The 25,720-nt window shown below is 38.2% G+C and overlaps 1 protein-coding gene across 2 annotated transcripts; it reads left to right on the forward strand.

Annotated features, from left to right (window-relative positions):
- The first annotated feature begins 1,316 nt into the window (after positions 1 to 1,316).
- RCN2 (reticulocalbin 2) lies at positions 1,317 to 18,827 on the forward strand. 2 transcript variants are annotated; one of them, XM_047864021.1, is made up of 7 exons: positions 1,317 to 1,692; positions 2,081 to 2,186; positions 5,249 to 5,445; positions 11,874 to 11,987; positions 16,077 to 16,173; positions 17,324 to 17,463; positions 17,995 to 18,827. In XM_047864021.1, the coding sequence occupies exons 1-7, from the start codon at positions 1,549 to 1,551 to the stop codon at positions 18,145 to 18,147; spliced, it is 951 nt and encodes a 316-aa protein (XP_047719977.1). In that variant the 5' UTR covers positions 1,317 to 1,548; the 3' UTR covers positions 18,148 to 18,827. The 2 variants fall into 2 exon arrangements, with proteins under 2 accessions (XP_047719977.1, XP_047719976.1); XM_047864020.1 differs by having other exon boundaries at positions 1,319 to 1,692; positions 17,321 to 17,463.
- Positions 18,828 to 25,720: the final 6,893 nt, after the last annotated feature.

The raw sequence follows: 25,720 nt of genomic DNA on the forward strand, positions 1-25,720 counted from the left end.
ATACCTTTTATCCTAACCTTTGTAATTGGAATCACATCAGAAGCTAGTCAAAGTTTACCTTGCACTTACTGGAGAATAGGTACAAAGCTAAGTTAGAGACATTTGTGTCTCTTTTTTTCACAGACTGCCTCAAAACCCAGAACTGAAGTTAAAATTAAAATGGCTTGGTGATAAAAGTTTTTTCCTTCTTTTCTGTTTGTTTTAGAGAAATCAACTCTAGAGCCTACACTTAGACTCTGAAACTTAAAACTTTATTTTGCATTGTTCTTTATAACGCTGAAAAGATCCCATTTGAACTTAGTCTACTCTGTAAACCTTTCAATGGTCTCTAAAAACAATAAAATTCCATCTTCACCCAGGAAATTTGTCTGATTTGTGCCCACTCAGTTTTTCAGTTTGGAACAGGATTCTTACTCCCAATCCAAATAGAAACAAACTGTGGGAAGTGAAAGAGAACCCAGAAAGCCTTTTCTTCTGTGTGAAAAGGCCTGATCCTAAGTGGAGCAGTCAATGAAAGAAAAGGGCTCAAGCTGCAGCCTACAAATTTTTTGTGTGTTTAGTGTGGATGAGGTACAGAAATTACGTAGACCTGTAGACAGACATGGAATAGAAGCTACGAGTACATGCATTCTATTCATAAAGGTTTTCCTAGGTACTTTCTAAGCTATGCCATCTGTCCATTCATCTACTTTTTCACCCACATGGATGTAGGCTCACATTTATTGAACACTTTACCATATGCTGCAGCTACTGTTCTAAACGCATTATTTTATTTAATATAACCTTCACAAGGTCAATTGACGTCCATTTTATAAGTAAGCAAACAAGTTTTCAAGGGCCAAGGAACTTGGCCATGGTCACAGAACCTGTAAGTCACGAAATTGAGCATCAGCTACAAATACCTGACTTCAGTAGCTGGGTTTGTTCTTCCTGCTCTGGTGAAATAAATAAGTAGACATACACTTGAAGACTGGGAAATGCATACTGTTGGTTGGTTCCTCAGGATAAACATTTTTCTAGGTACCATATTTTTTTGATCCAAATCTCCAGCTTTTCTCGAGGGCGGATGGACACATGGAGTGGGGAATTTCTGCCATTAACAAGACTGACGGGAAAAGACAGGGAGGGAGTAAGGTGGGGTCGTGCTTTCTGAAGGTTTCTTGGCGCAGACGAAGGCGCCCGCGCGGGGTCTCCCCTCCCGGCAGCCACGCTAGCGCTGTGGAGCTGTCGTACCGGCAGCAGACCGCCACATCGCCGCGGCCCTCCCCCAGCGCCGGACGGCCCAATCAGCGGCGCGGCCCGGCGCCCCGCCCCTCCGCCGGGGCCATTTAGGCCTTGGGCTGGCCAGCCCCAACATCGCAGTAGTCGCTCAGGCCTCATCCGCCTACGGCCCGAGGAAAGACGGCCACCGCCCCCTCCGCGTCTCCTTCCCTCCTCCCCACATAACGCCGCACCGCCGGTCCGCAGCAGCCCGCGAAGCGCCGCCGCGGGCTTGAGCTCCCGCCGGTCTCCTTCCTCGCCTCTCTCTGTCCGCGGCGGGTCGGCGCGATGCGGCTGGGCCCGAGGCCCGCGGCGCTGGGGCTGCTGCTGCTGTGTGCCGTTACAGCCGGCGCCGGGGACGCCGAGGAGCTGCACTACCCGCAAGGCGAGCACCGCAGCGAATACGACCGTGAGGCTCTGTTGGGCGGCCAGGTGAGGTGGCCAGGCCGGGGGCTGGGAGGGCCGGGCCTCGCACCGCGGCTGCGGCGGGCTTTGTCCCGGGACAAAGAGGGGCGGCCAGACGAGGCCTGGCCCGGGCTGCCTGACAATGGGGTCCGGGCGGGGCGCCTCTCACTCTCAGGGGGACCCCGAGGCCTCTGAGCCTGAGGAAATAGAGCGGCCCAGGAGCCGGAACCCTTCCACCCTCTGACACGGGGCAGGATCACTGAAGGTGTGTAGGAGGTGGGGGGCCTTGGAGAGCAAGTGTGGGTCACCCCAAAACCCTGGACAGGAGAGGCTTCTGGTAGCCTTATTTTTTCCACCATTTTACCGCACTGATGGTAATGCTTTACCCCCCTATGTATTGCTTACCCCCCCAAAGGAAGAAGTCGATGAGTATGTTAAACTTACCCCTGAAGAGCAACACAAAAGACTGAAGTCAATCATAAAGAAAATTGACTTGGACTCAGATGGCTTCCTCACCGAAAGTAAGGACGTCCTACACAACTAACAATGGAGAAATCCCTTTGTAGGAGATAGAAATATAAACATTTTATTAAGCGGGTCTATCTGTTGAGTGTAGATTGCTAGTGTTGCAACAAATGAGAGGTACTGTGACGGGGGGTGGGGTGGGGGGAACATGTTGAGTAGGTTTTATCTGGAAATCTTTAGGCATAGGTTCCAAGTAAAAATCAGTGCTCTCCGGTAATATATAAACATCGTGGACGCTACACGGTATGTGTAAGTCATACACTGAGCAAACACCCCGTTTCTCATATGACTTTTATCGATGTCAACAATAGACTTTTGACATAAGTATGTCAAAAACCTATGGTGTTACATGCTGTATTGCTCTTTTGATATATGCTTCATTAGCAATTTAAGAATTTGCTTCTTTTTCATAAGTAGAAAAAGACCTGTTGCATGTAAATTATGTTTATTACAACTTACTACACCTGGTAGGGGCCTTAGAATCATCTTGTCCACCTCTCTTTGTAGAGCTGAAGAAACTGAAATCCAGAGGGGTAAGTGCCTTTCTTATATGAGTGGCCAGGATTAGAATCCAGATTTCTTGCTCTTAATTCAGTTTTTAATATCCTTCACTTAAAAAAAAATCTGAGGGGCACCTGGTTAAGCATCCAGTTTCGGCTTAGGTCATGATGTTATGGTTCATGGGTTCGAGCCCCACATTGGTCTCTGTGCTGACAGCTCGGAGCCTGGAGCCTGCTTTGGTTTCTGTGTCTTCTTCTCTCACTGCCCCACTCCCACTTATTCTCTGTTTCTCTCTTTCGAAGATAAATGAACATTAATTTTTTTTTTTTTTTTTTATGAGGAGTACCTGGCTGGCTCAGTTGGTAGAGTTTACTTTAAAAAATTTGCTCTCAGGTAGGTTCTCCAGTCAGAAATGAAATGCACAGATTATTAAAAGAATATTAAATTGCTGTGCAACTGTTTCTCTTCATTGCTTAATTCAAGTGGTAAACCCTCTCAACTTTCTAAGTCGATCAAAAAAATTCAGGAGATATTTTGTTATAACTCTTTTTTTTTTTAAGCTTATTTATTTATTTAGAGAGAAAGAAAGAGAGCATGAGAGGGGAAGAGAGATGGAGAGAGATAATCCCAAGCAGGCTCTGTGCTGTCAGTGCAGAGCCCTATGTGGACCTCAAACTCACAAACTGTGAGATCATCACCTGAGCAGAAACCAAAGGTTGAATGCTTAACCGACTGAGCCACCCAGGCATCCCATATTTTGCTATAATTCTTATTTAAATGCTTCTCATCGTCTGAAGTCAATCATAAAGAAAATTGCTGGACAGAGAAGTACAAAATAATTGGTAAATTTAAGATGTGTTGTCAGTAAAATTGGTGCCCTCAGAAATATTAAGGTTTTGGGTTCTCTACTTCAAATAAAAACAAAGCTTTGACTCTAGTTGTCCACTAAAAATAGGTCTATCTTTGGTTACACGAGCAAGCACACAGAAAAAGTTGATTTGGAAGACTTTGTGGTACCTATTAGGGCCTAGATATGTTCAAATATTTAATAATAAACTTTAAATTTAAAGTTAAAAGGAACTTAGTTCAAATCTTCATTTTACATATGAGAAAACAAAAACTTGGGTGAGTAAACTTACCCCTTATGGCAGAGCTCAAGTGTGAACCCATGTTTCTGGTCCCTTTTCCAATCTGTATTCTATTATGTCATGATGATCTCTTTAAATAAACCAGAAGAAACCCTCATCGTACTTGAAGGACCCTTCAGAGAAGTTTGCTAATTTGCACTGTAAGAGGTAGGACTGGACTCAGGTTCTTGAGAGCCCGAAATTCTGTGGAAGAATTTTGGGCTTTAGAAACAGACATAGGTTTGAATCTGGATTCTGCTTACTGGCTGTGAGTCCTCAATTCCAAATGGCAATTTCTTGAACTGTAAAATAAATTAGATTAGAAACGGAAATGGACAGTGATTAGAATTGCCTTGCTGTGAAGATTAGAGACAACATATGTAGAGGACCTAATATATAATAATTGTTCAGTACATGGTTACCATGATAATTATTCTGCCCTAATTTCGAGTTTCAGGAGAGACAAAGTGTCTTCACTTTTCTATCCACTTGACCTCCCCCAAACCAGTTAGAAGAGTACCACTCTAAACCAAATGGTATATCACTTTTAAACCAAATGGTGTACTCCTGCTGTCCTTGCAAATATTCATGTTCTTCCCCCGCCACTTTTTTTCTATAATGCAATAGAGTAAATATCTCTGAATAGATTTTTTTAAAGTTGATCTGAACGTGGACATTAGAGATTTAGAAATTTTCTCCCATGTCTTCAGGTACCAAGATAAGACAGAGAGCTGTTGCAAGAGGGCTTAAATCCTAAATGCTACCCATAACTTTTGTTAAAATTTCACCCAGAAGTTTTATGACATGGTTGAAGGACATATACTGTAATAGTGTTTCTCAAACATCAGTCACTTGAATAGATTTTCACAATTTAGACCATAGCTACTTGCCATCTGTTACTTCCTTAATATGGTTTTGATTCAACTCAACATGAAATTTATTTTAAAGGGAAACTTTATATTACTTTCATAAATGAAAAACTTATTTCTAATACATATTAAAATAAATAGGTAGTTATTAACATATTTGTACTTCCCAAGAGATCTGTGATAGTTAGCAAAGGTCATCTGCAATTTTGTAGATAATTTTTGAAAGTCAAATACTATTTTAGCTAATTGGTAATTCATTTAACAAATAACTTATTGAGCCAGGCACTTTCTAGGCATTTAGAGTACCTTAATGAACAAAACATACCCAAACTCTACTCAGAGTTTGCATTCTATTTGGATCACATAATATTATATTCTTAGATTCCAAACTGCTCTCACCACCTTCTACTCCTGTTTCTATTGAATACAACTAGGCTAATTCTCTCTCAGTATTTGAAAACACTCAGGATTTTTTTCTTTTAGATAAAGTTTAGAAACATTCACTTCCATAAATACCAGAATTACCGTCAACATTCATTGTGTTCTGGGAAATTCTCACAGGTGAACTCAGTTCGTGGATTCAGATGTCTTTCAAACATTATGCTATGCAAGAAGCGAAACAACAGTTTGTTGAATATGACAAAAACGGTGACGGCAGTGTGTCATGGGATGAATACAACATTCAGATGTATGATCGTGTGATTGACTTTGATGAGAACACTGCTCTGGATGACGCAGAAGAGGAGTCTTTTCGGCAGGTGAGTATGCGTGCATGGGCTGTTCCTTTTGATCTATCAGTTCACTTTCCCTTCCTGCATGAATGAGCACAAGAGGTTCTGAGGTTATAGACTGGGATTGCCTTGTCCTCTGGGCAATCACCTGTTCCACTTCAGTGGTCATTTTGATGGCTTCCTTTCTCACCGGATTCAGGACTCTTATTCCGGACTACCTAAATTATCCTTGCATTTTTTTTTTCCCAGCTGCATCATTTGTCCTCATTGCTACAGTTGCTTTTTAGTGTATTTTGAATATGTACCTCAGTATTTTATTTTTTGTTATTATTGAACAGTTTTATATCATATTGACTAAGACTAGAGGCCCATTCCCATTTGTAAACAGATAGTTTTATATAAAATAACTATTTGGAAAAATTAATTGTAATAAAATACACTTAAAATTTACCATTTTTTAAAAATTTTTTAAATGTTTATTTTTATTTTTGAGAGAGCATGAGCAGGGGAGGGGCAGAGAGACGGGGACAGAGGATCTGAAGCAGGCTCTGCACTGACAGCAGAGAGCCTGATGCGGGACTCAAACTCATGAACCGTGAGATCATGACCTGAACTGAAGCCAGATGCTTAACTGACTGAGCCACCCAGGCACCCCCATTTTAACCATTTTTAAGTGTTCAGTTCAGTAGCGTTAAGTACATTCACATTGTTAATACAACCAATCTCCAGAACTCTTTTCACCTTGCAAAGCTGAAATTCTAAACCCATAAAACAACAACTCCCCATTCCTCCTCCCCTGGGTCCCTGGCAGTCACCATTGTATTTTCTGTCTTTGAATTTGATTATTCTAGGAACCTCATATAAGTGGAATCATACATATTTTTGTCTTTTTGTGAGTGGCTTACTTCACTTAACATCATGTCCTCATAATGTTGTAGTATGTGTGAGATTTCTTTTTAAGACTGAATGATACTCTATTGTATGTATGTACCACATGTATATCCATGGATATATTGTGTGTATATACCACACTTTGTTTATCCATGGACACTTGGGTTGCTTCAACTTTTTGGCTCTTGTGAATAATGTTGCTATGAACATGGGTGTACAAATATCTCTTTGAGATCCTGCTTTTAATTCTTTGGGATATACACCCTGAAATGGAATTGCTGGATTGTGTAGTACTTCTATTTTTAATTTTTTGAAGAACTGTCATATGGTCTTCCATAGAGACTGTACCATTTAAAGTAACTCATTTTTGAAGATTCAGTGTCACTATAAGTTTTGTTGATTCTCATGGTTTAATTTGTCATAATTAAAATATGTCTTCTTCTAATGCTTTTTTTAAAAAAGTATTTTTTTTAATTTTAAGTTTATTTATTTTGAGAGAGACCGAGATAGCGTGAGCAGGGGAGGAGCAGAGAGAGAGGGAGGGAGAGAGAATCCCAAGCAGGCTCCATGCTGCCAGCTTTAGAGCCCGACTCAGGGCTGGAACTCACAAACCGTAAGATCATGACATGAGCCGAGAGCAAGAGTCAGTCACTTAACTGACTGAGCCACACAGGTTCTAATGCTTCTTAAACAGAGGTGAGGAAGACAATTTTTATTTAGGAGTTAATAAGAACTTTTAATTATTAATTTGTACGAACTTTTTAACACAAAGGAAAATAAGCTTAAGAAATTGCTATTTCAATATGAACTTTTATATTTCAAAGGTAACTCTAAAGACTTTTTTTGAATAGATAGTTTTTTCTATGTGGAAAAAATAAACCCAGGGGCACCTGGGTGACTCAGTCAGTTAAGTGTCCAACTCTTGATCTCAGAGTCCTGAGTTCAAGTCCTGTGTTAGGGGCCCAGCATGGAGCCTATTTAAAAAATAAATGAGGGGCGCCTGGGTAGCTCAGTCCGTTAAGCGTCTGAGTTCAGCTCAGGTCATGATCTCACGGTCCAGTCCGTGGGTTCAAGCCCCGCAACGGGCTCTGTGCTGACTGCTCAGAGCCTGGAGCCTGTTTCGGATTCTGTGTCTCCCTCTCTCTCTGACCCTCCCCCATTCATGCTCTGTCTCTCTCTGTCTCAAAAATAAATAAATGTTAAAAAAAAAAAAATTTTTTTTAAATAAATGAATAAACAAAGTAACTGATTCAATTAAACCAAACACCTTGTTGCAAATTATTACATCCCAAAATATTAGTCAAGGATACTTGGATAACATTTGAGCCTCTTCCATTCTTTAACATTCCATTATGGTGTCTACTTTTTAGGTTTTGTTGTGGCCATATTTATCATTATACATTCTATTTATTTCAGAATCATATTGGCCACTTGAGCTCTATAGGCCATCACTAACTCAAAGTGGATTGTTTTTTCTGCTAATGATTATGCTATGTGTATGCCACCAATGTAGAGGTTAAGGGCTTCAGCCTTGGAGTCAGTCTGCCTGGCTTCACATCCAGCTGTACAGCTTAATAATTGTGCAGCTTTGGGTAAGCTATTAAACCTCCCTATGCCTCAGTTTCCTCATCTCAAAAAATGAGGATAATAAAAGTATGGAGAGATAGCAATAAATAGTAGCAGTTGGGTAGGTCAACAGAATATTAAACAGTAAACAAAAGAATAATATTTTAGGGGTGCCTGGGTGGCTCAGACGGTTAAGAATATTATTTTAATGTTTATTTTTGAGAGAGAGACAGAGTATGATTGGGGGAGGGGCAGGAGAGAGGGAGACACAGAATCTGAAGCAGGGTCCAGGCTCTGAGCTGTCAGCACAGAGCCTGACGTGGGGCTCGAACTCAGGAACCATGAGATCATGGCCTGAACTGAAGTTTGACACTTAACCGACTGAGCCACCCAGGTGCCCCACAAAAGAATATTATTGAAGAAAGCATGTGTGATTCACATAGGTTTATATTTAATACATAATTAGCTTTTAAAAATTATTGAAGAATTGGTTAACTATATCAGCTTTAGATTAGTTAAGATTCCTTTTCCCTTTTTTCCTCCTTATTTGGGTCTTCATCTTACAGTGGACTACAGAGAGTGGAAATTAGTCTTTTTACTACTTAATGCTAAAAAAAGAAACAAACGATAATGAGATTTGGGATTTGCCTGTCTCCTAGGTATCATATAGGAATCAATTAATCTTAAAAGTATTGTTTGAGTTCTGAGACTTTTCTAAAACCAAACCATGGAATGATATAATGACTTACCTGCTAGGTAACAAGAGAGAAGTTAAATACAATATTTTAAAATTTTACCAGCATCAGACTATAATTGTGTCTTTTTTTTTCTTTTGGCACCCAAAAGATTTAATAACTATTCCATCAAAACATGAGAAATGTTTATGTGTGGTTTCTTGAGTCTATATTCTTGGAACAGGGTGATTAGTAATAGATGATGGTGTTGAGAAAAAAATCTTCACTTTGAAGGGATACATGACTCATTAATATAACCTACTTAAGAACAGTTTTTCTTTTAAAAAATGTGTGGTTCTGATAATGGGTTCGCCACCAAGGTACTCAGTACATTTTGATTATAAGACTCTACTTTTTAAGAGTGAATTAGATCTTAATAGTGTAAAGGAATTGATGGATCCCTAAAATGAACACTTCTCAATGGGAGTCCTACTGGTTATTCTTTGACAACCCAGGAATATCTCTGCATGAGGTATTATCTCATGTCTCTCTTCATGTCTCTATATGAAGTTTCATTGATAATACTTTATTAGAATTTGTTATATATAACCCCCTCAAAGTGGATATGGATTATAAAGATGAACTCAGAAACGTATGTATTATTCTTCAAAATAAAAATCAACAAGGATGAAGAATGAATCAGTCTTACTCAAAGTTACAGACTTAACATTATACCATAACTAATCATCAAAAGGAATTGCATATCTAAATAAAATAAAATTTTTCTATATGGAAGCCTATTAAACAAAAATCAATTTGATGCCTGAATTTTATCTTATTTTTAGTAACTTTCCATGTAGAGAATAGAGATAACCTGTAATAATGGCCCTCTAAGGCTGTAAAATGCTTGAAAAAGCATTTCTTTACGTTATGATGAACAATTATAGTCAGCACTTTTAGGCAGGATAATTAAAGTTTGGGCATCTACCTGGCAAAAGTTCAATTGGTCTAACTTTTAAAGCCAGCTGCTGAATGTGCATGTACAAGCAATATTTATTTATGTAAGATAGAATCTGGCACATGGCTGATCAGAATTTTTAAGACCTAGACTTTTGTTCTGGCATCACAGGTTATATATTTCCTCGTGTAAAATCATTAGTCTACCAAAAGATGGCAGTTTTGTTCTTCACAAGTTTCTGTGACAATATAAAAATAAATGATTATGGTCATTTCTACCTTTTTACTAACTGTATGTAGCACTTTCTACTCTCCACTAAAATACAGTGTTTTTACACAGAAGACTGTTGAGGTTTTATGAAGCTGACAGCCTTTTTTGTTGTAATCTTTTGCCACTTTGGAAAAACAATCTTCCTGTGTATTGGCTTCTTTAATTTGAGTTGCTCTTAAATTGTTTTCTTCAAATAACCATGAATAAAACTGTTTTTTAAAAATCTCATTATTTCATTTGATTTTAAAAATCTGAGAAATATGAACAAGAAAACTACTTTCCTTAATTTTTTAAAAAACAATCTGAGCTTGTTCAAAGAGATCCTTTCTTTCCATAGGCAAATTTGGCCAAATTCAGCTCCCGCTGCTGAAACATGGACCTTTTTGCTCCAAACTGAAGGGTTCTTTCATAAGGAAATCTAAGCACTTGGTATTTTGAATAGTAGTTTATTCAAAAAGAACTTGATTGACTCAACAAAGTACCTCAAATTCTTGTGTACTTTTTCCCATGTTAAGCCCCTGAACAGCAAATGTAAATTATTTGGTCTAGTTACGTGAAATTAGGAAACATTAAGTTAAAAGTAGCTATTTGGAAACAAGGTTGTTGTTATTTATTTATTTATTTATTTTTCTGTCATGATTTAGTAATAACTGGCTAGTGGGATCTGGATGGTTTAAAAGATGAACTCTTGGGGAAGAAGTGAGCCTCTCCACTGTAAATCAGTCATTTTAAAAGAACTAGTGTTTCGGTAAATGACTGCTACCTAACCTCTATTCTAGAAAACTGAAAAGAGCATTTATTTTCAACAATGAGATACATATATTAAAAACCTCCAAAATATTTGAAATTGTGGTTTTTTTTTCATGTGCTGTTTAATACATACAGTTTACAGAAAGGAAAGTTTTTCCCATAAATTCTCAAAATAGAATTTATGCAAGATTAGCAATATAGCACTATTGGCTTCCAAGGTTCTTGATTACAGAATTCCTTTTGAGAAATGCATTAAAAACAGCCTTGTCTCTAATAGCTGCTTCTTGATTTACTACTTGTGCATACTTTACAAAAGGAAAAAAAGGAAGATGGTGTGAGAAAGTAAAAAAGTATGTTTACTTAACCTCAAAATAGGTCCGTTTCACCTTTTGATGTGTTTGTACCTGAGTAATTATTAGCACTCTAAATGGCCTACCAACAATAGACTTTCAAATATTAGATACATATACCAGAAATATTCTCGTAAGAGGACTATTTTTCTAAAATCTGTTAACATTTTTGAAAAGTCATTCCAAGGACCAGAAATTATTTGAAAATGATATATCAAGAATTAATACATAGTCTGAATTTATTGCTTTTGGGGCATTCGGAAAAGTTGAGATTGTTAAAGAAGATAACGTGTAGTACTGTAGAAGAACGGGGAGGATCAAAGTTCAGCATACCAGCTGTATTTCTGACATCTCTCTCAATCATTTAATTTCAGTTTTCTATCAATAATAGTAATATGTAACAGTTTTTAAATGCTAAGGTTTACTACTTGCTTGAGAGGGATTCTCATCCCAATTGCTTAATGGAGATTTTTATCCTGATTTTATAGCTGAGGAAACCAGAGAGGTTAAGCAACGTGCTCTTACCACAGCTGGTAAGTGGCATTGCTGGCATTCAGATCTGAGTCTCTGAGTCTAGAGTCTGTGTCTCAGTTGCTTCTCATAAATGTTTGTTAATTTGTCTAACCTACCTTCAAAAGGGCAATGTGGGGGCGCCTGGGTGGCGCAGTCGGTTAAGCGTCCGACTTCAGCCAGGTCATGATCTCGCGGTCCGTGAGTTCGAGCCCCGCGTCAGGCTCTGGGCTGATGGCTCAGAGCCTGGAGCCAGTTTCCGATTCTGTGTCTCCCTCTCTCTCTGCCCCTCGCCCGTTCATGCTCTGTCTCTCTCTGTCCCAAAAATAAATAAACGTTGAAAAACATTAAAAAAAAAAAAAAAAGCAATGTGAAGATAATGTACGAGAATGTACTTCAGATTGCACATAGTATGTATTTTTCAAAGTATGTGTAATGATGTTTGTGGATGAGACCTTAAATAAATTCAATGTTTAATTTTCAAAGCTTCATTTAAAGGACAAGAAGCGATTTGAGAAAGCGAACCAAGATTCTGGTCCTGGTTTGAATCTTGAAGAATTTATTGCTTTTGAGCATCCTGAAGAAGTTGATTATATGACGGTAAGGAAGTTTTAAGAGAATTCTTGAGTAACCAAAACTTTAAAACCTGTTTTTTTCTAAGTTGTTAAAATGAATCATCTAGCAATGAGAATTTTTAAGAGAACCTAAGATCCAAAGATCTCCCCACTTAAGATGAGAGGTGGGAAAGGATTTCTGCTGGTGGGGGAGGAGTGCTGATTAGGAGGGAGAAGGTAAATCTCTGTCAAATGTGTGAGTGGCATGCTTCCCTTGGCTGTTTTCTCCCTTATAACCACATTACTTTCATTGCCTTCCTTGTCCTTTTGTAGCTTTCACACTTTTCTGTTTTCCAGTATCAGTAGCATCAGTACTTCTATTTAGTTTACGACATCACTTGTAAAAACTTCAGGTCTGGGAAAACATCACCTTCGGATCCCTTTTCCTAGGGTGTTGGTGAGGGGTGTAGGTGTAGCCGCTGCTGAATAACATGTTTGCAGTGTGAGGAATGATCCCTCTCATCACTTTAGTACTTAAAAGAATTACCAGTTCTTCAGAATTTTTGTTGAACTCTAGAATTTAGCTCAACAAACATTGATTGAGTCCCTACTATGACGCGGCAAGCTTCTTGAGAACAGAAACTATTGTAAAGGCTAGTTAACTTTACTATTGTAAAGGCTAATATAACAAATAGCCTTCTAAAAAATAGACTAGGGGCGCCTGGGTGGCGCAGTCGGTTAAGCATCCGACTTCAGCCAGGTCATGATCTCGCGGTCCGTGAGTTCGAGCCCCACGTCAGGCTCTGGGCTGATGGCTCAGAGCCTGGAGCCTGTTTCCGATTCTGTGTCTCCCTCTCTCTCTGCCCCTCCCCCGTTCATGCTCTGTCTCTCTCTGTCCCAAAAATAAATAAACGTTGAAAAAAAAAAATTTAAAAATAAAAAAAAAAAAAAAATTAAAAAAAAATAAAAAATAGACTAAACATTCAATATTGAGGTCTGTTGCCTAGCCTCAGCCTCCAGCTGTGTGGCTTGGTTCTCTGGATATTTCAGGGAGGGAAGATATTTCAAGGAGGGAACATAGCTTTATATTAAATGGGTCATGGCCAAAAGCTGCTGCCTTGAATAACAAGGCTGCAGTTAACCTTTTTCTCCATAGCCCAGTGGCAAGACACCATGATTGCGACCACATTTGCCACTGAGGCTTCTGATTTCTCACCTGGCACAAAACACACGACCTAGTTTTAGAACAATGCTGGGCACAATTTGTTTAAGTGCCAAAATTAAGTTAAGACTAGCTAATTGAACCCTAGCATGGCAGGCAGGTATTGATTCTCTGGGGAATAAGGAACAATTGAATTGAAGACTGAGGAGGGGAATGACCAGTGAAAACAATGAAATAATTTGGGCATCATGTGCCACGGCCCCAGAGTACAATGTGGCAATGGAACAAAATAGGCATGAACAACATTTTGAAGAAAACACAGCAAGAATGTTGACTGACTAAATAAGTGTGGGAAGAGAAAGGAAAAGCTAGAGAGGACTGTGAGGTTTTGAGCTTGTATAAAAATGATCAAAACAGTAGTACCATTGACAGAATGGGTTGTGTCAGGACGGGACAGGATATGCCAAGTGGGAGTTGACTCCCACTTACGTGACTGTGGCACATAAGATGTGTGACCAAAAAGTGGTGTCTCATTCAAAGCAGCTTCATTAATTCTTATTTACCTTAATTTGTTTTAGTGTATCCCTTTTTCCATTTAAAGATATGTTTGATAAAGGAAAAGGCAGGGTACAAGATCAACTAGATGGTTTTACTTTGGATTAAAAGTTAGAATTTAAAGTACTTTCATTCATGTAGTTCCAAAATTTCCTTTTTTTTTTTTTGAGGGAGAGAGAGAATCCCAAGCAGGTTTAGCCTCATCTCACAACCATGAGATGCCTGAGCTGAAATCAAGAGTCAGATGCTTAACCGACTGAGCCACCCAGGTGCCCCCAAAATTTCTTTTAATCATGGCAACATTATTGAAATAAGTCTGTTGTCTCCCAAGAGGATTACTTAACTTGTATGGGATCACAGACTCCTTTAAAAATATGGAGCAACCTGTAGACTATCCCAGAAAAATCACATAGGCTCCTACACACAAAATATGGTATTATAATTTCAGGAGATTCTCAGATTCTCTAAAACTAATCTTTGGATATCCAGGTTAAGATCCCCTTATTTCTATATATAAAATCTGTAACATTTGATTTTTAGAAAACTAACAACTTGTATTTAAGTTATTTCATGCAGATGTAAAGGAAGCCTTTGGGTTTGGCTAGAATTAGAGACTTTTGAGAATATGTTTTTGTTACAGTTGTGATGCTAGAATCCAGGTGGAAAGGTGTTTGGGTGGCAGCAGGTCGTGAGGACAAAGTAATAAATGTAACCCATACAAAGCTAGGCATCAAAGAATCCAGGATGGTAATTAAAGAGTATAGCAAAGTCCTGGGGACTTGAATGTGTTAAAGGCATAGAAGAAGAAGCTGATGAGAAGAGATTGGAGCCTTAGGAGAGGCCAGAGTTAAGAGTGAAAGAAAACACTCAGGAAATAGAAAAGTATGGGAAAAGTCTTCCTAGGAAGAGTGTTGAGGGATTCACCCTAGAGAAAGGGGAAAGATAGCAAATTTAGAGAAAGGGGAAAGATAGCAAATTCCTGAGATTGAAGAGAAGGATGAGAGGAATAGGCATAAAAATAGAGGTAATTAAAGGTGAGGATGCAATGCTGATAAACAGGCATACCTTGGGGCGCCTGGGTGGCTCAGTCAGATGCTTCTGACTTCAGCTCAGGTCATGATCTCACAGCTCATGAGTTCAAGCCCCACATCAGGCTCTGTGCTGTTAGTGTGGAGCCGGTTTAGATCCTCTGTCCCCTTCTCTCCCTTCCCCATTCACGCCCTATCTCTCAGAAGACCTGTACCTTGTTTGGAAAAATGGGAGAGTATTTGGATAGAATTGTAGTCAGGCTCAAAGTGGAATTTTCAAAAAACAGCTTTAGAGTATGTGTTAGGGAAACTGAGGCAGAGACAGACTTCCAAACTGCAGTGAGAGCCCACTGAAAGGAATAAAATTAATTTATAAGCGTTAGGTTTGTATTTGTATTTGTGTTTCTCTTTCTTTTAGACTTTATGATTCTGGAATAAAGGAGAAAGTGATGTGGGTCTGCTGTACAGGGTGGAGATTGGCAAAGTAAGAAAAGGGTACAAGAAGATACAGGAGGGGCGCCTGGGTGGCGCAGTCGGTTAAGCGTCCGACTTCAGCCAGGTCACGATCTCGCGGTCCGTGAGTTCGAGCCCCGCGTCAGGCTCTGGGCTGATGGCTCAGAGCCTGGAGCCTGTTTCCCATTCTGTGTCTCCCTCTCTCTCTGCTCCTCCCCCATTCATGCTCTGTCTCTCTCTGTCCCAAAAATAAAATAAAACGTTGAAAAAAAAAAAAATTAAAAAAAAAAAAAAAAAAAGAAGATACAGGAAGGTAATAAGGGAAGGCCTCAAATAGCTGGCCATTAAACAGGTCACCTTGGGTCAAATGTAACTAGAAAGCGTGTAATCTTTGGGTTAGAGAGGATTGGTTGATAAGAAGCCATGATAAGAATGAGGAGCAGATTTGGGGCAGTGGATGGGGTAGATTTGGTGGAAGAGGAAGAAAGGAGGTGTAGGTTTATGGGGGACTGACACATTTCACTTAGATCTAGAGGCAGAACACTTCCACGCAAAGGGATCTAAAATGGGGGTTCTTTTGGGTTTGTTAATGGACTAGACGAAAAGTGGAGCTAAAGGAGACCTAGGTGATAAGAGGTGTCCTTCTGGAGAAGGAGGGGAATGTGCAGAAAATAGGATTGTGAGTTTAGTGTTCAGGTTGTTTAGGAGAGTGAAGTGGAGTTCTTCTTAATAGCAGAAGCTTAAAGACATTGAATTTAAAACTACTTAATATTTGTGGTTTTATTCCTGCTTCTAAATTCCAGTTTAGAAAGATTGTCTTGCAAGTATGGACAACTGAAATGATTATTCCTAAAGAACTTCTGTACTGGGATGGATTCAGACGGTGGTGGGAAAATTTTGTAACTAATTGTTGTTGTTGTTTATGAACATACAATAGGAATTTGTCATTCAAGAGGCTTTAGAAGAACATGACAAAAATGGTGATGGATTTGTTAGTTTGGAAGAATTTCTTGGTGACTACAGGCGGGATCCAAGTAAGTACCCTGGGATGTGTGGAAGGAGGAAGGAAACATGGGAATTAAAGAAGAAAGGAATTGGGAGAGAGCCTTACTCTGTTTGAGGTCTGTTTGACAGAGGGAAATGGAACAAGAAGAATTGTGCCTGATTTCTGCTTGTTCTGCCGAGTAAATATAATATAAGCAAAACAGACTCATGGCTTATGTGAGAATGCTATCTCACTTTTAGTTCCACTTGTAGATTCAAAGAGTTTTCTTCCTTTCCAAACAAACGTAACGTAATTATCGATTCAAATGGGCAAGGAAGTAGAGGTTGATATTTTTAAACAAAATCCTGTACCTTTGCATGTAGATCTTAAAAGAAAAAGAAACAAAATACTATAATTACTGGTATAGACCATGGATGGCATCTTACTGAGTGTTTGAAATTTGAGGAGTCTGCATGTGCAGCTTTTTCTTTTCACAGAGGTCTTTTTGGAATTGTTGCTTCAAAGCATCACTTAGTGTGAATTTCACTTTAAAATTACACATGTTACTTTATAAGCACACATGGCAAGCTTTATATAGCTGCATGATGTACATGTAATGTGTACATGGGTACATGTACCCCGCTCAAATGTGGGGAAACTAGATACCAGAACAATTAGCAGCAGTTAACAGACTTAACTTGTTGTGATAATATACATCATTTTAAAAACTCTGAGTGGTGGGGCACCTGGGTGGCTCACTCAGTTAAGTGTCCTACTTTGGCTCAGGTCATGATCTCACAGTTCATGAGTTCTCGTGAGTTCGAGCTCTATGTCAGGCTCTCTGCTGTCAGCAAAGAGCCCGCTTCTGATCCTCTATTCCTCTCCTTCTCTGTCCTTTTCCTGCTCATTCTCTCTCTCTCTCTCTCTCTCTCTCTCTCTCTTTCAAAAAAAAAAACAAAAAAACCTTTAATAAAAAATAAAAACTCTGGGTCATTTAGACTTACATGTCACTTTTGAAAATTATATAGTGTATACTTATTTTAGGACTTTCCAGATATGTAGATCTGTTTCATTGGGCTTCCTTGATGTAGTAAGCTTTAAATTCATTTCCTTTATTCTAGGGATGTACCAAACTTCTTATTGGATACAGGTTCTATTCTTGTGTATGCATATTGTGTTTTATTTTTTTAATTAAGCAGCAAATGAGGATCCAGAGTGGATACTGGTTGAGAAAGATAGATTCCTGAATGATTATGACAAAGATACCGATGGCAGGCTTGACCCCCAAGAGCTGTTGTCTTGGGTAGTACCCAATAATCAAGGAATTGCACAAGAAGAGGTGAGTGTTAAAAAGTGACTATATATTCTCCTCTTCCCCAGATTTGGTGCTATTAATAGAAAAGAAGTTCAAAGCCATAAGCTGAAGAAAGAAGTAATGGAATCATTGTTTCTTTAGGATCCATGCATTGCAATTTCTTGACTTAAATCTGTGAACTGTTTTAGATTGTCCAGGAAGTTAAGATTATATCATGTATTAATTTGATAGTACAGTGAATAGAACAATAAAAGTTTATACTTTACCTATAAGGGCCCAAAGTGGGTTATATTAATTTTGCTTAACTTTGAGGTATCCTGAATTGGATTTGAGTGGGGAGGAGGCAGAACCTAGCAGAAATTAAGAAAGGAGATAGTAAGAGAAGCGGTAGATAGCTTGGTTATAATGTGTAGTATTTTGAGATACTGAGATAATGAGTATTTGGCACACCTGAATGATTTTGACAAATCCAATCACATTGAAATGTGAACATCTTGCTGAAAATACTTACACTTGACACCTTTTGGTTTTATTTTGTTTTGTTTTGTTTTAAAGGCTCTTCACCTAATTGATGAAATGGATTTGAATAGTGACAGAAAGCTCTCTGAAGCAGAGATTCTGGAGAACCAGGACTTGTTTCTTACCAGTGAAGCTACAGATTATGGCAGACAGCTTCATGATGAGTATTTCTATCACGATGAGCTTTAATCCCTGGGTAGATCTGAGTAGAGTACTGTCTCTTTTATAATTTGTTACCAGCTTTACTTTTGTGATAAAATATTGATGTTATATTTTACACTCAAGTCTTAACACAGTCAAAATGATCTTAAATGTAGATTGTAATTTTGGCCTTTTAGAAGAACAGAACCAAACCTGGTATTTATTTCAAAATGTATTGAAGGAATAAAACAATATTGTGCCATATGACAACAAAGTCTTTCCTAAATATTCCATCTGTTTAGTACTGTATCGTGGGATATTTGAGTTCTATTTCCATACTTGAAAAAAATGCAGGATTTTAGAGATGCCTGAACAATATTATTTAAATAGTATGTGACTGAGCTATCAGTTTTTCTTTTGTTTTAAGTAGATATAACTTTGGAACTGACAGAAAGGACATTGTTTTTAGATTTAGCATTTTGTTTTAAAACCTTTAAAGGAACCTTTAGAAGGACTTATACCTCACATTTTAATGTTGAGAAGTTCTGCTTAATTTTAAAATGGTTTCTATAAAGGGTTTTATTGTATGAAATAGAACTATATTTTTGCATATGTATAGATAGTAATTATATTTAATGTGTAACTATAGCGTTATGGTGTGTGGAATTTGACATTGTCCAGAACTCTTCATTTTTGACTGATTAAAAATGAAATGTCCTATCTTTTTATATGTTTGTTTGTTTTTCTTTGATCTCCCAGATATTTCACATAGGTTTTGTTATTATACATGATCTTACCTTATTCGTTCTTAGATTTTGGTAGTGAGTGTTCTCAAAACTTAAATTATTCTTGCTACATATTCTTATTTTTTTTTCTTTTTTTGATAAAAGAATCAAGTTATAATTGAATGTACACTTGACCTACTTCGGTTGCTATTGTAACAAATGTAGTCTTGCTGTTTTGTGCTAGAAATAACCCTAAGAATTACACAGGTTGAAATCAGTAGTATAGCTGGTTAGTTATCAATGATATTGTTTACTGTCCATTCTATTGAAATTAAAATCATACTTGGTAAGTATTTGTCAGTTTCAACCTCATTCAGGGGATCCATTTATTCACCTTTGTGGGGAGGAAGAAAAGTGACAAGGTGAGGAATTTGCTTTCCTAGCTCTTACCTACAGATAGTCTTCCTTTTTTTTTTTTTTTTTTTTTTTTTTTTAATTACTTTGGGGCACTTAGGTGGCTCAGTTGGTGGAATGCCAACGTCGGTTCAGGTCATGATGATCTTGCTGTTCGTGGGTTTGAGCCTCTCATCGGGCTCTGTGCCGACAGCTCAGCGCCTGGAGCCTGCTTTTGGATTCTGGGTCTCCCTCTCTCCGCCCCTCCCCCACTGTCTGTCTCTCTCAAAAATGAATAAACATTAAAAAAAATTTTTTTTAATTACTTTTATTTGTGGGGGAAGAGGTCAGCTACATATTCTGTTAATCTTCTTCCAGAATAAAGTTGTGTCTTCTATGGCACACATAGCAGTCAGGGGGCTTAGCAAGTCTTCAATGAGTATTTGGGAAAGCCTGAAGCTCTTTTTGATAGAATTAACAGCATCTACCTACCTCTCTGTTGTCCCCATCTTTGCTGATGTGAAGTGTGAATGCAAATTGTAAACTCTTACACCATACTGATAGCTTGCTTACCCTGGTACCTAAAGTATAAGGTTTTCATTTTAACCTACAACACCTATCTGGTGATAGCAGTTTAAGATTTAAAGATACACCATTATCACTCACTTGTCACTTGTCAGCCTTACTGAAGTTGGAATATTAGAAATAACCAGTTTGATTAGCATGATACTATTTGTTTTTGTTATTAGGTTCTTCAAAATCTATATCAGAATTGTTAGATCATTAGATACGGATTTTATTTTTATCTTAATGAGTTAAGAATTAACATTCTAATTTTTTTTTTTTTACATTTAATTTTGAGAGAGAGAGACAGAGCGCAAGCAGGGGAGGGGCAGAGAATAAAGGAGACACCGAATCTCAAGCAGACTCCAGGCTCAGAGCTGTCAGCACAGAGCCCAACTCAAGGCTTAAACTCATAAACCGTGAGACCATGACCTGAGCCGAAGTCAGCTCAACTCACTGAACCGCCCCGGTGCCCCAAGAAAGTTCTACATTCAGCCTTGATATCATCACATATAAGAATTTTGGTGATATTATTAGTGTTCAGTAATATCTGTTCTCCTTTATTCCTGGCAAGAGGAAAATTACACTTCCAAGCCTCCCTGTAGGTAGACAGTTACCTCTGACCAGTTAAAAGTGAGTGGAAATAGTGTGTGTCACTCTCAGACTGGGCCAGTGACCAACCCATTTCCTTTGCCATGGCATTGTAGAGAAGGCCTCAGGTGACATGGTGGGGCGACAAGATCAAAGAGGCCTTGATTTCTGAGTGACCACATGGAGGTCAGCTGGACCCTCAGTGGACTTTGCATGATCAAAAAATATAAACTTTTACTCTGTTAAGCTGCTGAGATTGTGTGTGTGGTTGTTAAGCCACTGAGATCTTGGGGGAGGGGGATATGTATGTTTAACCACAGCAGAGCCTAGCTTATCCTGAGTGAAAATTTAGTATTAAACAACTGGCTTTTACAGGCAAATGGAGAAAAAGAATCATCTGCTTGAGAAGAGCTTCTATATCTTCTAATAAGTCAAACTAGAAAAATTATTAAAAATTTATTAAAAATTAAAAAATTTAAAAATAAAGCTTTTGTTTTTATTTTGATGGAATTAGGAGAATTTGAATATCTTTGTAGCATGAGAGTAAAAATGGAATGTGACTTTTTGAATTATTGGCTGATTCTGGCTAAAGGACTTAATCACTTCCATTGTTTGACTGCAGGTACTACTTCAAAATGAAAAAGTTGACAGGATTTGGATAAATCAATTCTTAGGTGGTTCTGATTGGGCAATTTTACAGGACAGAAAATGGCTGTCTAGTTTGTGATATGAATTTAAAGGAAGCCAGGACACTCAGGGTAAAAGCCATGATGTCATGTTTGGCTTGTTCTTTCCATTGCAGTTTTTTACAGCAGCTTTATTTTTATTTTCCATTTGCAGCTTTATTTTTTACAGCACTTGCAGGTTCACAACAAAATTGAGCACAAGGTACAGTGATTTTTCCATATACTTTCTGCTCCCCATATACGACTAGCCTTCCCGCTCTCAAAATCCTACACTAGGGTGGATATTTGTTACAATCAGTGACCACACAATGACACGATATTATTACTCAAAGACCAAAGATCATGGTTTACGTTAGGGTTCACGCTTGGTGTTGCACATTCTGTGGATTTGGACAAATATATAATGACATGCATCCACCATTATAGTATCATATAGAGTTGTTTCACTGCCCTAAGAATCATCTGTGCTTCTCCATCCCTAACCCCTGGCAACTACTGAATTTAGTATCTCTAGTTTTGCCTTTTTTAAGAAGTCATATAGTTGGAATCATACAGCATGTGGTCTTTTCAGATTCCTTTACAGTTTTAAATGTAAGAATAAATTTGTGCTGTTCGTTCTCTAAGGTTTTTGTGTAACAATATTTCCTTTTCAGTGAGAAATTTCTACTTATAAGCTATGAAATCTTTTTTTCACTTTGGAAAATGGTTTAGGAAAGCCAATTAGAGTGAAAATTTTGATAAAAGTATTAACAACTCATTTGCTTTATTTCAACATTGAGTTTTGTGGAATAAATATTTGGCTAGATTCCTAGTTCTCCTACCTAAGGGCTTCCAGAGAAGCTACCAAATATATCTCAGTTTTATTTGGAAAAAAGGACTCAATCCAAACACAAAGAAAAACTAATACCTAAAGTTTGCCATATCTTCATTTCAAATTAACCAAAGTTAGTTCATGAGGTGTAGAAAGGAAATCATTTGAGTTTATAAAACTATTAAAAATGGTTAAAGAATCATTAGAATATTAGAATATCTCTAGAATAAGATATCCTTTAATCTTGACTTTACATACCTTAAAAAATAAAGTCCTGGGGCGCCTGGGTGGCTCAGTCGGTTGAGCGTCCGACTTCAGCTCAGGTCACGATCTCACGGTCCGTGAGTTCGAGCCCCGCGTCGGGCTCTGGGCTGATGGCTCAGAGCCTGGAGCCTGCTTCTGATTCTGTGTCTCCCTCTCTCTCTGTCCCTCCCCTGTTCATGCTCTGTCTCTCTCTGTCTCAAAAATAAATAAAAACGTTAAAAAAAATTAAAAAAAAATAATAAAGTCCTAACTAGTTCTCTGTTCTACAAAGATATTTTTCATCTCTTCTGAGACCAGGTTCCAATGAACAGAAGGCATCACTGTTTTGCTCTTTTGTACCATTAGCAGTGGTTAGTGACACAGGCAAAGAGGCTATCCCATTACAAGATACACTGAAAACATAAACACGGGTATTTTTGTGCCAGCTGCTGGACCGTCAGAACTGATGCCGTGTTGTTCTGTCTATGACAATGACATTATGCAAGTGATTGATTTCCTAAGAATACTCTAATGAAAAACTTGATCACATTTAATTGTGGACTGCCTCCAGGGTGATAAGGAAAGGGGAGCTAGGCTCAGCTGAGACTGAACTGTGATGAAGCGATTTACACATTACCTGATGGTCACACAGCAAGTTAGTCTTCAGTCTGCTCCTTCAGCCCTTCCCCATTATATACTGCAACATCTCAGCTAAACCCTCTCACTTCCAAACAAGCTACCAAAGCAAAACAATTCATAATGCTTAACAGAGGGAAAGAAATGGGGATGGTTTGTATTAATGCCACTACCCTGCTAAATTTAAAGACATGATAAACATTTATAAAAGTTTATGTGTGGCAAGAAGAAAAAGTATAACAGTTTATCTAGAAATCAGTGTATTATCTTGCACTTAAAAAATGGAATGTAAGCTTCTTGAGGGCTTGCAGCTATATCTTCTTTACCATTGTGTCCAGGATGTGATTAGCACATAGTAGATATCTACTGAGTGAATGTACTAATGGTACAAGATGAGAGAGCTGACATAATATATGTTTGTTTCAATGGCTGTGGCTTTTTTTTTTCTTTATGTCTCTTTTTATGTCCCTTTTTCTTGCCTTATAGTCTCTATATATTCTTTATCTCTTTGGATATTTAAGTTTATTTATGTTAAAGTGTCTTTGAGATGATTTTGTGACTTCTAGTTATATTCCCATTTAGTAGTCCAATGACTGCTTCACTGTGGTTTGCAAATTATGGCTGAATTCATATTTAGTGAGAATTGTTTTCATGGGAATCTGGAACATCGTGGAAGTGTCCTTTGTTAAACCCTGTGGTTTTATCTGTTCTAGACAGGTTTCTTTGTTAAATTTCTTAGCCTGAAGTTTCCGTACTTCATAATAGAGTGAATTAGGGCCTCCCCTGTATCTGCACAGGCGCAGTTTTGGATCCCAATTTCTCATCAGTGACCTTATATACCCATGACTGGCAGATACTGTAATTCTTTGTTCCTTTTAGACCAGTAAGTGGCATTTTTCTAGTCTCCATCTCAAAGAGATCTTCCTTCGTGGTCCTGGCTAGCTCTCCACATATACAAGCATCATTTCGTTCCCTCTCTTTGGCATGAGACCTCAGCGCCAGTGGTTAAGGCCCATATCCAGTGGCCATGTCTGATTCCCCTGTGAGCCATTGTGCCCCTGCTGACTCCTGCTTTGTGTTTATTCCTTCTTTGTTTCTAGAACCTGGAGATTTTCTTACTCTTGTTCTCTGATTTATATTAAACATTTTGTATTTTGTCCAGCATTTCTATTTATTTGGAGCAGGATTTCAGTCAGCCATGATTACTACAAGAATTCGTGTTAATTTATATTGCAGGAGAGCTGGAGATGTTACGTAACCACAAACTAGGAGCATCTAATAGTGCAAAAATAAAGCAACGTATATAATGCAGTCTTACATGCTTTTCAAATAAAAATGCTATGTGCAGATTGTCAGAAAAATCCCACTGCTATTTTGATCTCATTTGCATTTTCTTCCTGAGACTTAGCCATGAGGTCAGAGCAAACCAGAGACCTGTTGAGTCAACTAAATGACTAAACAAGAATTCTTAAAATTCCTCAAATGAAGAATAATGGGGACGCATGAAAGGGACACTGGAGTCAGCTTGTAGGGGCTCCCACTGGCCAAATATGGTACAATTTAAGCATCAAAATGAATCATGGTAATAGATTATAACATTTTGAATAAAATAAGAATCTATGAGTTCATGGTGATATAAAGTAATGAATGAAACAAGTGAGCAGAAGAGGGAACCTCCCTCCATATGGTAGAATGCCAACCAATAAACATAAAACAAATGATGGGGTTAGAAAATCATCAATGGATGCTAAAACTAGTGGGTGAAAGCTTGATGAAGAACACTATATTTACAGTTTCAAAGCATCTTACCACAAATGATTCTTTCATTACAAAGAGAAAAACAGTAAATTTATAGCTGAGAAGCCTGGAGGACACCACCTTAACCAAGTGATAAAAATTAACATCACCAATACCGGGACAAACTAATATTATTTGTCTTATGATATGGTCATTGAGAAGGACACACCATCATTTCTGTGGCATTCCTGACAAAAATAGTCTGAATCACTGCAAGGAAACCTCGGACAGACACAAAGCGAGGGACATTCTACAAATACTTACGTTCTTCAAAAATGATAGGTGAAGAAAGATAAAAAGGGTCATGGAACTCTTCTAGTTTAAAGGAGATTGAAGTATGACAGCCAGATACAACACGTGATCCTGTACTGGATCCTGAAGAAAGAAAATATAGGGATAAAGGACATTAGTGGAACAATACTGACATTTGGAAATGTACTGTAATTTGTTAATATTGTACCAATGATAAATCTCCCTATTTTTGACAATTGAACCATGGTTTTAATAAGAATGTCCTTGTTCTAAAAATACACACTGAAGTACTTGGAAGACGAAGGAGCATGATATCTGCAACTTACTTTCAAATCATTAAAAAAAATCTGTGTATGCATGGAGAGGGTGAGGAGGGAGGGGAAGAGAAAGAGAATAATGATGCAAATGGGGTAAAACATAAACAGTTGGTGAATCTGAGTCAAAGTTATATTCTTGAAACTTTTCTTAGGTGTGAAATTATATCAAAATGTAAGAATTACCCCTTAAAATACTTCCTAATGATAGGCTTGACCTTAGACCTTGGATCAAGGTTGATTCTGCAGAAGGATATAACCAGGAGGTAAAGGCAGGAAACCAAGTGGGTCATTTCAGAGTTTACTGGAAAACACCACTAAGTGTATGTTATCAGGTTGACTTTGAGAAGATCATTTTGGAAAAAGTGATCTGGAATAGGCATGTGTAGCTGAAGTGTAGAGCCACCAGAGTTGGTTCTAAGCCCCAGTCCCCATCCCATCCTCCTCTAGATACTCTATATCTGATGTCCTCTGATGTCCTCAACTCTTTCCTTTCCACTGACTTTCCTTATAAATTCCCAGGCTCATCAACATTACCCTCCCTTTTGACTTCTGTTCCTACCCTCTTGAGATCTTTTAAAGCAGAAGAATATTTTCTCTCTCATATAT

The sequence above is a fragment of the Prionailurus viverrinus genome, chromosome B3 (assembly GCF_022837055.1).
Source record: "Prionailurus viverrinus isolate Anna chromosome B3, UM_Priviv_1.0, whole genome shotgun sequence".
NCBI lineage: Eukaryota > Metazoa > Chordata > Mammalia > Carnivora > Felidae > Prionailurus > Prionailurus viverrinus.

Excerpts from the sequence above, each read along its gene's own strand:
- RCN2 (XM_047864020.1), top strand. The coding sequence starts at position 1,549 with ATGCGGCTGGGCCCGAGGCCCGCGGCGCTGGGGCTGCTGCTGCTGTGT. Across the intron at positions 1,693-2,080 it reads AGGCTCTGTTGGGCGGCCAG|GAAGAAGTCGATGAGTATGT; the intron begins GTGAGGTGGCCA and ends ACCCCCCCAAAG. Across the intron at positions 5,446-11,873 it reads AAGAGGAGTCTTTTCGGCAG|CTTCATTTAAAGGACAAGAA; the intron begins GTGAGTATGCGT and ends TAATTTTCAAAG.